Source organism: Orbicella franksi, chromosome 9 (genome assembly GCF_964199315.1).
Source record: "Orbicella franksi chromosome 9, jaOrbFran1.1, whole genome shotgun sequence".
Taxonomy (NCBI): Eukaryota; Metazoa; Cnidaria; class Anthozoa; order Scleractinia; family Merulinidae; genus Orbicella; species Orbicella franksi.
Window position 1 is genome coordinate 16621539 of NC_138153.1, and position 15412 is coordinate 16636950.

Sequence of the window (15412 nt, forward strand, 5' to 3'; positions counted from 1 at the left end):
CGTGGTAGACAACTAAGGTAAAACGTGCAAACTGACTTGCTTTTATGTTAATGAATTGTCACTAAGTTACCGGTTCATTACTTTGGCGTCCTGCAATAAGTGACACTTGAATTAATTTTGTAAAGCTGAAATAACTTTTGAACATTTCCATATCAAAAAGCATTTAACTGAAGAAATAAGTGCGCAGTGGAAAAAAGGCATTTATTTTGATAATTAAGTTTTGTCTCGCAACTGATTGTTGAGAAAAACAGAAATTGAGGTAAAAGTTTTTATAGCTATAAATTCAACAGTTCTATCGAGTTTTAATGTAGTCCAGTGCTTCTCTAGCCAACATTTTTTGCTGGTTAAGCATGCGCAAACTATTGTAGCTACGTATTTTTCGCATGGCCGATTATTTCACAATTGCAATTCAGCATTGCATGTATCATACGTTTACACTTGCAAACGAATTCAGTTTATCGTACCCAAATTCGTAATTAGCCAAACAGAAGCCGTGTCTACTGTCCTGATATCCTGCGATATCAAGTCACTGACCTGGTACATAACAGTGATATCGTAGCCTTGTCATGCATGGTTCGACCGAACTCGCCTGACATGCCGCCGAAGAGTGCTATAAGAGGGTACGATCAATTTTTTTGCTTCCATTTTGGTAAATGATTTCAGCAGTAGTAATGTGGTGTCCCCACTTGCGAGGCAAGCATAAGCATCAGCATAAAGAAGCTTATGCGCTAGTGAGACGGCCACGACATAAGCATAAGCATAAGCGTTCTTCTTATGCTTATTCTCGTGTTTTGCGAGGACATGGTTAGCATAAGCATAAAGTGCTCGCTGACTGGCTGAAAGTCTAAGACTTATGCTTATGCCAACATGTCCTCACTGGACACAGCAGCTACATAAGCATAAGTATAGGAAGAATGCAAGGTTTTGATATTCTTGTGCGTATGCTTTTACTAATGTGGCGGCCGTCCCACTAGCGCTTAAGCTTCTTTTATGCTTATGCTTATGCTCGCGTCGCAAGTGAGGGGCGGGCTTAAATCGACGCCAAAACCAAGTCATCTCTCCTCTGTCATCTCTCCAACAACTACAGCTGAAGTTTTCGTAGAGACGGCTTGTGTTTGTGAACTGCAAAAACCTGCAAAATATTGAGGTTCTCGCATCCGTTTAGGTAGGTTTTACAGCGCCCAATGCATGACGGGTATGTTTGGTGCAATTCAGGTACCCGTTGCCGAAAAACCGCGGGGTTATAAAACATGACGACACTTCCAAAAGAAGCATCAAGCAAGTTTCTTATAAACAATACTTTCATAGTAAACAGATCAAGCTTCTCAATATTAAATACTTAACACTAGGCTTTTTATAGTTCTATTGTTTCCCCACGGCTATTAATCTTGTGTTTTTACTAGTAGTTATTAATCTGTATCTCTACCGCTTCGTCTCTCCAAAGCATCTTCATCCAGTCAATTAGTCAATCAATCAGTCAATCGAAAACTGCACTTCTTGTTGATCAGCATACATGCGCAAGGATTTTTCTGTCCGAATGTCAAACGTTTCTCTGTACTCGGATTGTGGAAGTGCACTGACACGTGACCAGAGACATCCAGGTTCTCAGGTTATAAATGGAATTATAAATGGAAGAAAAATATCATACATGAGCACGAAGAAACTAGGTGTAAATAGGTCTGGATATTTTCCGTTTTATAAAATGTCTCACCTGTATTTCTTTCCCATATTTAACCCTGAAATTAATAATTTGCATTTTCCTTCTTGTGAAACCCGCGTCGTTCCATAAATAAATCCTACTGTTCCCTATGGTGAAAACCGTCAAAACCTTGTTGTTATTGCTGTAAGGTAAGGTCTCCCGGCTCGTTTTCATATTCTAAGAACCACATTCAGTTCAGGAAATGCGTACGAACAGTAAAGATCAAAATCACCTGTTTTGTAAAATGTACTCTTTGTGCTGATCTATTTCGAGCCAGAAGTTTACAGGAAATAGAACAAAAAGAGCAGCGATAGAGTTATAAATCTTAAAAACATTCGGATCTTTAACATGCACATTGAGGTACAAAGATGGTAGATAATTGTAAGTGATTAAACTTGAATGCCTGAAAAAATGAAATAACTGTGAATATTAAAATGTGTGATCATTGAAAAAGAGTGATTATGTAAAGAAAAAATACGTTATGAAATCCCCCTTGCTAAGTAATCAGAACATTATCTTAATTTCGCCTCGAATCTTACAAATATGTATGGACTGTTAATCTAGGGGAGGAATGACTGAACGGGAAGGCGATGATATAGGTCTATTTTGCTTCAAGGAGCCTAAGAAAGTTTCTGATTGAACCAAAAATGCATGGCAAAATAATAAAAAAAGAAACCAGAGTAACAAATCAATGTAAACAAGTTTTATGAAACCGACGGGACTAAACCAAAAGTGATTTGATAAACCGTCATTCAGATTCCGAACATAAAATCCATAAACTCAGTCAGTCAGCGAGCCGTTGTACGCGGTTCAAATCGTAACTTTCCTTTATCGCTTGCTTCTTTAGTGAGACTCTCTTTCCAGAATTCCCAACTGTCAGTATTTGCCATCGTGATTGGTCTGTTCCTGGATCGAGGAACGCGTGAGAACGAAGGGGATCTGGCGCCCCACGCTCCGAACATTTTTCTACTCGTTCTGTGCGCTGACCTCCAGCCTTCTAACCGAATACCTGGAACAGGCTCATCGTGAACAAAGTTACATATGTCCCTTAGAGCGATCAAATGTGAGCCCTCCACACAAAGAAGCCTGATGGGGCCTTCTAGGGACAGGCGGCGTCCTGGGATATCTTGGGCGCCAATTGAGGATGTACGTTACCATGTGTTCGTCTCGGCCCTTCATCTGAATGGCCCTGCGCTTCTCAAACAGGAAGATTGGATGACGACTGACAAACTTTTGTAAACATCTGTAAAAAGAGGCAGATAAAACGAAACTAGTCTTTACTGGGAACTTCTCATCTGCGCTACAGATTGATTCAAGCTTTCCACTGTCATCAAAACTCGTGCAAATGGAACGAAGCCTTTGAGCCGGAACTAGACAGAAAAAGAGAATTTTTTAACCTTCTCACTATCCCCAAGCAATCAAGCAATCTTGTGGTCTTCACAGAAACGCGTGGAGAAAAGATGACGCGTACGACTGCCGACCAAAATAAAAGCGCGCTTTACAATATTGTTTTTGGCTTTGTTTTTTCTTCCATTTTTCTCTCTCAAAAGCAAAACGAAAAGTCCAGAGATTCGCTAACATTTTCACTGTCAAAGATCTCAAACATGATATGATCCCCTAATAAAAATGTCTCTGGGTACTAATCCCGCAAGATCTTCTCCACGTCTCGGATCTTTTTACATATATGTCGTACTGTGCCTGTCAGAGTGAAATTGTTTCACAGAGTGGCCTCATGTTAAAACCACTCGTTAATCACCTGTAGGTTGTTGCGCTCACACAAACGTGATCTTTAACCTTTATTTTAAAACGATGAGTATTAAAGCTACATGAGCTTGTGGGGTCGTTTGCAATTAACTAATCGCTAAGTAACGAAAAACTAAAAACTAGGGGTATTTACAGAAAAAAACGTTTGAACTTAAGTCAGCGATATATACAATAAGAGATTGTTAGCATAAGTTTTTAAGTATATACAAAGTCATCTTTTCTAAAATTACAAGTGGATGCAGACGACATATCTGGTATCCCTGCGGTCACCATGCGGCTGGTAATATTCACAGTGTTACCAAACAAACTGTCCCGAGGGGTCCTGTGTCCAACTACGCCAGCCACGACCTCACCAGCGTGTACACCAATTCTTAACTGAAGGAAAAACAAGACGAAACAGGAAAATAAACAGCCGGTCTAATTTGAAAAATTCCAATAAATCGCTTAATAAGCCGAATCCGGTATAATCCAAGAGATGGAAAATGCCAAGTGGTTCTCAAGGCTAGTTTTGTACTGTGCACTCTTTCGATGAAAGAAATCTAAATGATGACATCAACAATCTGGCTACCTGGTTTCGCAAGAATGAACTCATCATAAATCTCAAAAAAGGGAAGTCAGAGGCGATGATCTTCGGAACTGCACAAAGGTTGAGTCGTCTCCAAGGTAAACAACTCAATCTGACGGTAAATGGATTACCTATAAACAGCACAACAACCTACAAGTACTTGGGTGTTCATTTAGATCCTACATTGAGTTTTGAAACCCATTTCAACAAAACCTACAAGAAAGCGGCCGGGAGAGTCACTCTACTGCGGAAAATTCGTTCTTCCATCACTTGTGCAGCTGCAGAAAGCATTTACAGGGCTATGATTATGCCTGTTTTTACCTATTGTAGTCTAATCACACTAAGCTATTCAAATACGCGCAGGCAACTAATTCGCAACCTCGAACATCGTGGACTAAGCTGCATTTCCTCAGGTCTGCAAAACAAGACTGACATTCGTATTCCATCAGTTGACAGTTATTTGAAAAGAAAAGTCTGTCTGTATGTTTTTGATTGTCTAATTGGAAATGTATGCACGCCTTTTAAGAAGTATTTTACAAGGGTAAGTCACAATGTCAACACAAGAAATAGATTTTCCTCGATCGAACTGCCGAAAATGAACTTGGAGTTTGGCCGTCGGAGTTTTTCGTTTTTAGGGGCTTCAATTTTTAACAGTTTACCGGCGGACATAAGAACTCTGAACTCTAGGCTTTTATTTAGGCAAAAGGCCAACGAACATTTTTATTTGTAATTTTTAATCGTGAGTTTTTATATGTTTCCCAATGTACTAGTTTTGCCTTTTTAACTTTTTACCTTTCTAAATTTTTAAATTTTTAAATCTTACAGGACCCCTTTGATAACAGTACTTTATAGTACTGATGGGTTAATCCTGTCTAAAGATTCGTTATTATTATTATTATTATTATTATTATTATTGTTATTATTATTATTATTATTATTATTATTATTATTATTATTATGCTAGATCACCACTGGTTGCCCTCCAGCATATTATAAATTAAAAAAATAAAAAAATAAATAAAAATAAAACAAAACGAAACGAAAAGAAACAAAGATTTGGGGCCGATTCGAGTAGCCATTTTCCCTCCTTGGTAAAAGGGAAACGCTGTGAAGTAAAATTAATGTTTCATCCAGTAACTACAATGTGGTAAAGTCCGAATCTGGAACTCTCGAACTGGAAAAGCGCAAAAATTGTCAACGGGATCAACCCCAGTGCAAACACTCTACTCGTGAATGAAGCATTACTGTTTTTCAGGTTTTCTTTGTTCAAAAAAACAAATGTTGTTGACCGGCATTTAGAATTTTATTTCTCGTTAGTCTTTAAGTCCTGTAGCCTGCGAACGCAGACGTATTTCCGGCTGTCGCTTGTCTCCGCCGAAAATAACGTCTGCGAACCCGAGCCAGGAAACGATTTCTGTGACGTAGGAATTTTAAGCCAATCACTGTTTAGCTCAAGTAGACCCAGAACTATTACGCTAGGTATTCGCTGCGAGGAGCACTCGAGTTTCATTCTATCATGGAATCTGATTGGCCAAAGAGAAACAAAAGTCATTACGTCACAGAAATCGTTTCCTGGCTCGGGTTCGCAGACGTTATTTTCGGCGGAGACAAGCGACAGCCGGAAATACGTCTGCGTTCGCACATAATTAATGACGTCTGCCCTGTCGCACATAATGAAAATTTATTCGCCGAGAATTTTTTTTCTCTCTTACCTTGTATACATCGTTGATTTGATCCGTGAGGATGTCGAAGTCTGTATAAATGTTATTGAGCAGCTGAACTATCTCTACTGGCTCAGAATTCTGACAAATGTTCTCAAAATCGACAATCCCACTGAATAAGATTGTGACCATTTCAAACTTTTCCGCCTGAGCCGGCCGCTTGTGTCTCAACTCTTGCGCTACTGAAGGAGGCAAAATGGAGTAAAGCAGCTGATCTGTCAACTTCTTGTTTTCCGCAAGATCTCTGTGGGTCTGTTGCAGTTTATCCGTTAGAATCTCTGCCTCTTCGGTCAGAATGCGATCTTCTTGGAATTGTTCGGAAAGCAGGATTAGATTTCTTGTCACGTCGTGAACAGGAATGTCGCTGAGGTACAAATTATTTTCTCTCAAATCGTCCAAGTTACTGACACTTGGCGAACAGAGAAAAAGCGTGTTGTCAAACTCTTCTAGATAAAGAATCTGTCCCTTGAGCCTTAATGATTTTGAATCGAAGTCCGCGTTAACATCTATTGAATTTGGAACTTGTAAACACCCTGGCCGAGTCCTGAGCACAAAGACTGTGTTGATGTGAGCGAGCAAAGCGTTAGAGTTGAATTCTATTTTGGGACGAACAAGTTCAAAAATGTCAGGCATTCTCAAATGCGCTCGGCCGTTTAAACCTTTGATAACTCGACCAAGCGAATCTCCATATTGTAGGATTTCCATGTCTCTGCCAAACATTAAATGAAATGGAAATATGTTACAGAACGTTGCAGGAGAAATCTTTGGTTCCGACGACAACAAAACGAGTTCTTTACTAGGGCGCGCGCAGGCCGTTTGCTTTATACAATGGGGAGAAATCTCCGGGCTGTGAATCTCCTTGATTGCAAACTGGACATCGTCCCCTGGGTGTTCTTTCTGTTTTATAATCTCCACGTTTATTTCTGTATGCAAGAGTTTTCTTGCTATCGCTCTGACCAATCCAATGACTATATACTCCAAACCTTCCCTCGAGGAATGATAGTGAAGAATCAATGCGCCGTCTTCTTCGCGGTCAGACACTCTGAAAGATGGTGCTTTCATGCCTGGGTACACAGCACTTACATGGTCGTGTAACGCGTCTAGATTAGACATGAAATCTCGCAGAGTTCCTCCGAGCACTTGCAGAATTCTATCATAACCGCGCTCTTGGCAAAAATCGAGAAACCATTCACCAAACAATTCAAGAATTTTGTTGGCTTCTATTCCTGAATAAAAGGAACCACATATACAGTCCGGGATCGTTATCAGATTTGATAACCTCGACCAAAACAAACCATTAACCAATCGCTGCGCAAATTTTCGTTCACGTGACATTATTTGGTAGCAACAGTGTATAATTCAATATGGCGGTCGACGGGGCGCTGCGATGAAAGGAGTTACTTTTTTCACAACATCACAATACAATTTCATTTAATTGTAATTGTATGTTTTCTTCGCAATAGGTTACTGGATTATGGAATAGAAACAGAGATGTATGGAAGAAAACTGTCTTTGTCCAAAAGCTACAGTGAAAAGTTTCATTTTCAGATAGACACCGTATAATATTTGTTCCGAGTAAAAACACACGAAGGTAGACAACAGTTATTCTGTTCACAAAAGCGTTGTTTATTGATACTAATATGATAGCTTCTAGTTTCACTCAGGCTTCATTTTCTTGGTAGTTGGCGAAGCTGGCTGTTCAACAGTCTGTATAAAATATAAACGAAACACTAACAGTAAATACATCTTGAGTTCACAAATTGACACTGAACAAGTTGCTTCTATATTCCAAGCGGAGAGCTGTAACTGAATTTCGTTCAATTTGCATGAGCGAAGCGTGGTTAGGACCGAAACATCTCCTACTATGATTCATTACTATGAAATGGAAATAACAGTATGGGAACAGTTCGCGACCCTCTCTCTGTCGACTCTCTGTCCAGATATACTGAAGATAGAATAGCTTACCTCGATGGCCATATCCCATCCCACGCCTAATTTCATTTCTGCGATTGCTAATTCAATCCCCTCTGCCGTATTGTACATTTCGTTTCCATCTTTGATGCACTGGAGTTCTCTTTGTCGTTGTGGGCTCGCCTGATATGGTTCTGGCACAACAACAAAAATATAGCAGGTATATTTACTTTAATTCGTGATACACCTCCGTTCCGTGGAAGGGTACATGCAACACTTTATGTCGTGAGATGTGACAGTAAACTGGGAAGTCTTGGCATTTCCGGAAAAAAATTGTTTTAGTTGTAGATCAGTAGTCTATTGTTGTGCATTCGGTGATATGGAAAAACGCTTTTAATGACCGATTCATATAAAAGAAACTATAATTCAAGTAATGTGTTTTCGTACCATAGTTCACTCGCTAAATCCAACAATAAGCTTCATTATATAACGACTGGTGTGCCAGAAAACTGACCTAGTTTGGCTGGCATTTCCGGAAATATTTCAGGACCGCTAGTTGTTGAAATTGACTCTAAAATATAGGCAACTTACCCTTTAACGTGATTGTCGGTTTTCCCGCAGTCCGAAAGGTGTTTTAGTTCCCTGTTTATGAAGTATTGCACCCGGCCTATCTGTCTTCCAGCAACTTCTCTCAAAGTGTAATTTTTCTCAGCGCTCTTGGATACCAGACTGTGGCACGTCTAGAATTGTCTCGGGTATTTCTCTAATTTCCGGCAAAACACAACGAAGTGCGAACGAGTCTTTGTTTCCAATTTTCAGGAAGGACATGAAAAGGAGTTCCTTCTGGCCCCTTGATTTTGACCTCATGGTAACCCTTCAAAAGAAAATAAACAACTAATGTTAGATTCGCAAGTGGTTTCCCAACCACCTGGACTGCCGTACCATGAATCGAGCGACTCACTAAGAGCTATATTTTTTTCTGAAGGGGCTTAGATGATTTATGTAAGTTACTTTTACGTACCCCTTGATTTTGCCACCAGTAATTCTTAAAGTTGAATGGTGCGTGTCTGCCAGGCCTAAAAGAAACGAAAATTTTATGCTGCAAAACTCGACAACAATAAACCTACCCTATGTAATGACCAAGCTATATCCACAAAATCGACATAAATTTGCTATTTTGATTCTATGGGTACCAGCATCCGCCATCTCAATACCTAGGAACATATCGATTACAGCTGTAAATATGGCCGCCGTTACGAACAACACATCGCAAATCAAAATACCCCCGTGCACTTTTTTCACAGATCGTGCACAACACTAAAAACACGTTAAATCCCAAGAATATGGCGTGAAGATTAACGACATATTTTTTGCAATTTCCGCAAAAATCTCCAGGTAACTTAAATCTAATGACAAAATGAAAACATACCTGGTTTGGATGGAAAATTGGAAGCGCTGTTTCACTTTACGAGTAGCATTTTACATCGTTTACGCTGGTCTTCAACCGCCATCTTCAAAACACGTGAGGCTCCTTCTTTTCTGGTAATTATCAAATAGAATTATGGGTAAATTACCCGAGTATAATCGAACAAATAACGAGCAAAGCGAAGTGAATACGAAAATTCCCGGTTTTTTGAAATGGCCGCCATGTTGTGACGTCACATGGTTATCAAATCTGATAACGATCCCGGACTGATATATTCGCAATTATAATGTGTTAAGTTGGAGATTCTTTCTTGAGACATTTCCTGGTTTCTTAATTCAACTTCTTGCCATGGAAACAGACAATGTTAAACGAAATGTTCTGTTTACAAGAATATAAAGTGACACAATTTATTTCAAACCTTTTTTACGAAAAAGATACACTTCACTCAGTATAAATAGATCTATATACCGAAAGGTTGGAAAGCCTGGTTTCAGTCAGTGTCTTCGTCAACAAGAGAGAGATAAAAGGATTTCCGTTTGAACAGAGTTTGCCATTTAGTTTTCTTTACTTTCCTTTTAAAACATCATTTAGAATTTCTTGTGTACACTGCACATAGGCTTGCGTCACAACACAAGCAATTAACAAATGGTAAACGCCATAGCGTGCACTATTGAGTTATGGATACACGCGGGAGGTTGCTAAGCACGAAAGAAGCGTAAGAGTCGCACGAGGCGATAGCCGAGTGCGACTCTAGCTTCTTGAGTGCTTAGCAAACCTCCCAAGTGCATCCATAACTCAATAGTGCAAGCTATGGCGTTTACCATTTGTTTTATAACATAACATTCAGACATTGGAACAACAGAAGTCCTTTTATTGAGCTACATCACAAAAAAATGTTCGTGTAGTCTTACATGACAAGAGAAAACAAGCGCGGGAAAATTCATTCATGACAACCGACTGCACACCAGTAACTCGATAAAGTTTCATCTTCAGACAACTGTGAAGACAGTTGCGCATTTCTGGCAGAAGGACGTCGGTCATTACTTTGGAAACAATGTCTGTCAAAAGATTTGCTTTGTAAACATTAGCACACACGTCAGCAGCGTACACCCATGGGCAAATAGTAGACGCTAAATTAACCAATCAGAGCGCGCGCTTTATTTTAGTTATGTTATAAAACAAATTGTCCGAAAAGTCTCAAGATATCAGTTATAATTTGTAAGCTTATCTTAAAATGCAAAATGCTTCGAAGGAACATCTTTTTGGCAACTCAGAAAAAAAGAGAGAGACTAAAGAAAGAAGTAAATCGAATGGCACTTGTTTCAATGCTGTTTGGAACATCAAGTTAAGTCATGTTGACATGTTGTTCGTTTTGTATAAAGATACCTGCCTAGAACTGAAATCGAGCTTTGTGTTGTGAAACTGAAAGCTGGAAGAATCTTTTTTGCGTTCTTCAACACGACGATCTCCAGACATTTTTAATGTCAGGTGCAGTTTCGTATGATACATTTTTAACTCAACATTTTGAATTTTTGTACCTAAAATGTTCACCGCAGCACCAACAAGATTGAACGTAACTTCATCTTTGTAGACCACACTGTAGAGAAAATGGCCATCCATTTCTACCTTCGCAGCTCTTCTAAATTTCGAAAAAGAAATTAACAACAACAAAAAGTATTGAATTAGCTGCCACTCTAGGATGTCAGCTTCATCATCGACCATGAAAAAGTCAAGGTCTTAAAGCTAGATCAAAAAAACGCTAATTCGCTTACTTTATTTCCATCCACTTTCCCTCGCCAAAATTTCGCACCACAAGGCTTTCCAAAGCGCAGTTGACAAAACCATACTGCGCGCGAGCAGAAAGAGATTTTTAAAGAGTCAACTCACTTAAAAAATACAGTAATGGTTTTGGTTTGTTTTAGTTGAACGAAGTAACACTTACCATGGTGATAATATATAAACCCTGTTCAGCCCGTCCAAGCCTAAGTCATCACAGCTGTCAACATTTCTTTCATTGACATGTAGCTGACACTTGACTTTTGTACAACGCGGTTTGTGATTGGTTCATTAAAGAGGGTTTGAGCGACTGTTTTCCGTAAAAGATGAGTTGTTTTCATGTTTACTCAGATGTTTACTTATTTTGCTCTCGATCACTACTAAATCATGAGGTGCTGGTTGTCAACATTTGTTGCTTTGCATAGTAAATGTTTGAACTCAGGAGTATCAGTATCAGTAGTTCGTATAGTGTGATCGTCCGGGTGAGTGTAGTTCTGAAAAGAACTGTTGTTGGTGACTGACGTTTCGACAACCTGAGCGGAAGTCATCTTCAGAGTCAAGTGAATAGTGTTTGTCAGTCGATGATGTTATAAGTCTGGTCCCTTGAACGTGATTGGTCAGTATAGCCATGATGGTATTGGCTGAAAGACTCGTGTAAAGTTTGTCATCAGTCATTGGTGGGTTTCGATCCGTCTATTGTTAGTCAAATAGGTCAGTTTTTGGTCCGTGTATTGTTAAGTCGGTCTGTTAGAAGTCCGTTTGTCGGTTTCGTTTCCGTCATGGATAAGTCGTTTGTAAGGCGCCGGTAGTTGTTGACATCTGTTAAGAGGCGTTTGTTCTAGGTTAGTGCACCAGCTTTCCAGAGTCAGTCGTTGAAAATAGTTTGTACTGTAGGTTAGTAGAGTCCCAGTCAATGTTGTGTTTTGTCAGTTGATGATGTACAGCAATGTGATTGTTGGCATCACCATTTCTCGTGGCTCGTTTGTGTTCAGTCAGTCTCGTGTTAAGGTTTCTGCCAGTCTCACCAATGTAGGAAGCCTGGCAGTTGGAGCATTTGATCTTGTAAACTGTTCCCTGTCTGTTGTTAGGTTCGTCTCTGTCTTTCACGTTAGTCAGTAAGTGTCGTAATGTAGTTGTAGGTTTGTGGGCTACACGGATGTTGTAGGGCTGCAGGATCCGTGAGATGGTCTCAGAAGTGCCCTTAATGTAAGGTATGGTCACTGTAGTAACAGGTGTAGGGTTCCTGTTCGTAGCGTCAGCTTCAGTAGGTCGGTAAATGTTTCGTCTAATAAAGTCAGCGTTGTAGTTGTTTTTGTGGAAAACACGTTCAGGGTATCTGTTTTCGTCACGTAAGCTGTCCGGTGTGTCACAAACTAGTTGCGCTCGTCTCGTCAAAGTCTTTATAGTCGTGGCTTTGTGTGAAGTCGGGTTGTAGGATGATTCGTCAAGTAATCTGTCGGTATGCGTCGGTTTTCTGTACACTGTCGTTCGTAGTTCGTTGTTGTCGCGGCTTACCAAACAGTCTAGAAAAGGAAGTTTTCCATTTTCTTCGATCTCTTTAGTAAACTGGATGTCGGCGTTCTGTTCGTTTAGGTGGTCGTGAAAATCGTCAATTTCGTCTTTGTGAACGGCGGTAAAGGTGTCGTCAACGTAGCGCAACCAAAGCGGTAGCATTTGTCGGCAAGTTGCAAGGGCGCGTTCCTCCACGTGTTGCACCACAATTTCTGCGACAACGACAGAAACAGGCGACCCCATGGCTGTTCCATGCAACTGTTTGTAGTGTTTACCGTTGTCCTGAAAGTAAGTCGACGTAAGGCAAAGGTTCAGTAAGCCCATGATGTCTTCTGTCGGTAACGGTAGTTTAACAGTAGATTGTTGTATAGCGGTCTCGGTACACTGTAATGCCAACTAAAGTGGAATACTGGTCAACAGTGATTTCACATCAAAAGACACAAGTTTGTAGTCGTCGGGTATCTGTACCGTCTTAATAGCGTCAATAAAGTTCGCCGTAGATTGTAGTTTGCGTCTTGATTTGTCAGTAAGGGGTTGCAGTATGGTCGTCAAGTACTTAGACAGTTGATACGTAGGGGACCCACAGAATGACACAATAGGTCGCATCGGTATACCAGGCTTATGCAGTTTCGGTAGTTGAACCAAGCCAACAACTTTGGTTCAACCACCGCTGCAAAGACCAGGGTCTCGTTCCGGCCGGACTTAAACTTAAGTCTCTGTTGAACACACAAGAGGCCATCCGGATCGTCAAATCCACCTGTAGACGTCTGGTCAAAGCGCGGATAAACGACTGTCACAGAATAACTTGACAAAAGACGAACAACAAGCACTGAAATGACTGAAAAACGACAACAACATTGTCATACTACCAGCCGACAAAGGACGTGTCACTGTTGTTATGGACAAGACTGACTACTTTGACGAAATGGACGCACTTGTTAACGACAAACAAACTTACGAAGAACTTAAACGCGACCCGACGCCAGCACTTCAACGTAAACTTAACAGCAAAATACTTACGCTTAAAAAGACTGACGCTATTGACACTCAACGCTACTATCGACTGAGGTGCTCAGTACCTCAACCACCGAAACTTTACGGACTACCGAAACTGCACAAGCCTGGTATACCGATGCGCCCTATTGTGTCATTCTGTGGCTCCCCTACGTATCAACTGTCTAAGTACTTGACGATCAAATCAAGATCAAATGCTCCGACTGCCAGGCTTCCTACATTGGTGAGACTGGCAGAAACCTTAACACGAGACTGACTGAACACAAACGAGCCACGAGAAATGGTGATGCCAACAATCACATTGCTTAAAAAAAATTCACCATCTTTATTAACTTATCACTAATCACATTGCTGTACATCATCAACTGACAAACCACAACATTGACTGGGACTCTGCTCAGTGCTTAACCTACAGTACAAACTATTTGGAAAGCTGGTACACTAACCTAGAACAAACGCCTCTTAACAGATGTCAACAACTACCAGCGCCTTACAAACGACTTATCCATGACGGAAACGAAACCGACAAACGGACTTCTAACAGACCGACTTAACAATACACGGACCAAAAACCGACCTATTTGACTAACAATAGACGGATCGAAACCCACCAATGACTGATGACAAACTTTACACGAGTCTTTTAGCCAATACCATCATGGCTATATTGACCAATCACGTTCAACGGACCAGACTTATAACATCATCGACTGACAAACACTATTCACTTGACTCTGAAGATGACTTCCGCTCAGGTTGTCGAAACGTCAGTCACCAACAACAGTTCTTTTCAGAACTACACTCACCGGGACGATCACACTATACGTACTATTTTTTGCTTTGTTTCAGTGTATGTGTTGCGAAAGAAAACCTTTTTGATCATCTTTTCCTAAATGATACACAATCGAAAGACAATTCACTGCGCCTTTCAAGAACATGCGGACTCTAAAATTCAAAGCTCAACCGACAAATGCGTTTTTCGCTACCGTCAATCAAGTGTTCGGTGGCTCCTCCCAGCTTCCGACCCCTGCCGAGCGCGCGGTAATCACGTCGTTGAGCACAGTTCAGACAACGAAACAGTGTTCGGCAGTAGTTGGAAGATGGGAGGAGCCGCCGACCATTTGATTGACGGTAGCGAAAAACGCATTTGTCGGTTGAGCTTTGAATTTTAGAATCGCCTCTAACCACAACGAAACGGAGTGAAGTAGTGTTTTCCGATCCACCGGGGAGTCTACGTGTAAAACGCCAGCTAGACATAAGACTGGAAATTCTCTAATTGACTAAATTTGGAATTAATGCGGTTACGTCTGGTAAAATAGAGCAAAGGACCTGGACATTTCCTGAGCTGGAAATAAATTCAAAATGCTGTTCTTTCTGAATACAAACATCCCTGTAACGTGGGACCATGTCGGTTGTCGGTTAGAATTTTTTTGTTGCCCAGTAATTTTTTTCTCGTTTTGTCGGTAGTCAGTAACATTTTTCGCCCTTTGTTGCTAGTCAGTTAACCCCATTCAGACGCTCCTTTCACAGTTGTTGTCTTTTTCGCATTTTTTACGCGTATATTTACTTTGGCTTTGTTCAGCAAAGTGCCCGAAATTTTTGTCCGAAATGAGATTTAATGGCATCCGAAAATTAACCGTCCGAAATAAAAATGTACGAAATTTTAACGTCCGAAATTTTGCAAGTAATTTATGTGTCTATTACATCGAGATGCGGCGTCGACAAAATCTGGATCGGACCGGACCGGACCGGACCGGATCACGGATCGGATCACGGACCGGATCACGGATCGGATCACGGATCGGATCACGGATCGGATCGCGGATCGGATCACGGATCGGATCACAGAAAAAAAAAAAACGTTTTAACGCAAAAAATAATCAAATCGTTTATAAGATAATAATAAATAAAAAATAAAAGTGGAAAACTAAAATATGTTAAATAAAAATAAGAATCCCGAATTTGACGCAATGACATGTTAATTACAGAGAATGACAAGAGGTCAGTTAAAAAGCCACAGAAGC

The 15412-nt window shown here is 40.5% G+C and overlaps 2 protein-coding genes across 2 annotated transcripts; both read right to left on the reverse strand.

Annotated features, from left to right (window-relative positions):
• Nucleotides 1-390: 390 nt before the first annotated feature.
• Nucleotides 391-11203, reverse strand: LOC145498509 (guanylate cyclase soluble subunit beta-1-like). Its single transcript, XM_081478431.1, has 6 exons — nt 11081-11203; nt 10859-10932; nt 10625-10725; nt 5741-6975; nt 3665-3838; nt 391-3088 (listed from the first exon to the last, which is right to left on the reverse strand). The coding sequence occupies exons 1-6, from the start codon at nt 11201-11203 to the stop codon at nt 2735-2737; spliced, it is 2061 nt and encodes a 686-aa protein (XP_081334557.1). The 3' UTR covers nt 391-2734.
• Nucleotides 11169-15393, reverse strand: LOC145497626 (uncharacterized). Its single transcript, XM_081477445.1, has 2 exons — nt 14079-15393; nt 11169-12770 (listed from the first exon to the last, which is right to left on the reverse strand). Exon 2 carries the CDS (start codon nt 12696-12698, stop codon nt 11706-11708), a length of 993 nt encoding a protein of 330 aa, XP_081333571.1. The 5' UTR covers nt 12699-12770; nt 14079-15393; the 3' UTR covers nt 11169-11705.
• Between the last annotated feature and the right edge of the window lie 19 nt (nt 15394-15412).

Bases quoted from the DNA above. Each gene is read 5' to 3' on its own strand.
- LOC145498509 (XM_081478431.1), bottom strand. From the start codon at position 11,203: ATGAAAACAACTCATCTTTTACGGAAAACAGTCGCTCAAACCCTCTTT. The intron at 10,726-10,858 runs GTAAGCGAATTA...TTCGAAATTTAG, and splicing joins GGAAAGTGGATGGAAATAAA to AAGAGCTGCGAAGGTAGAAA. The intron at 6,976-10,624 runs GTACAAAAATTC...CCTTTTATTCAG, and splicing joins TGCTGCGGTGAACATTTTAG to GAATAGAAGCCAACAAAATT.
- LOC145497626 (XM_081477445.1), bottom strand. From the start codon at position 12,698: ATGGGCTTACTGAACCTTTGCCTTACGTCGACTTACTTTCAGGACAAC.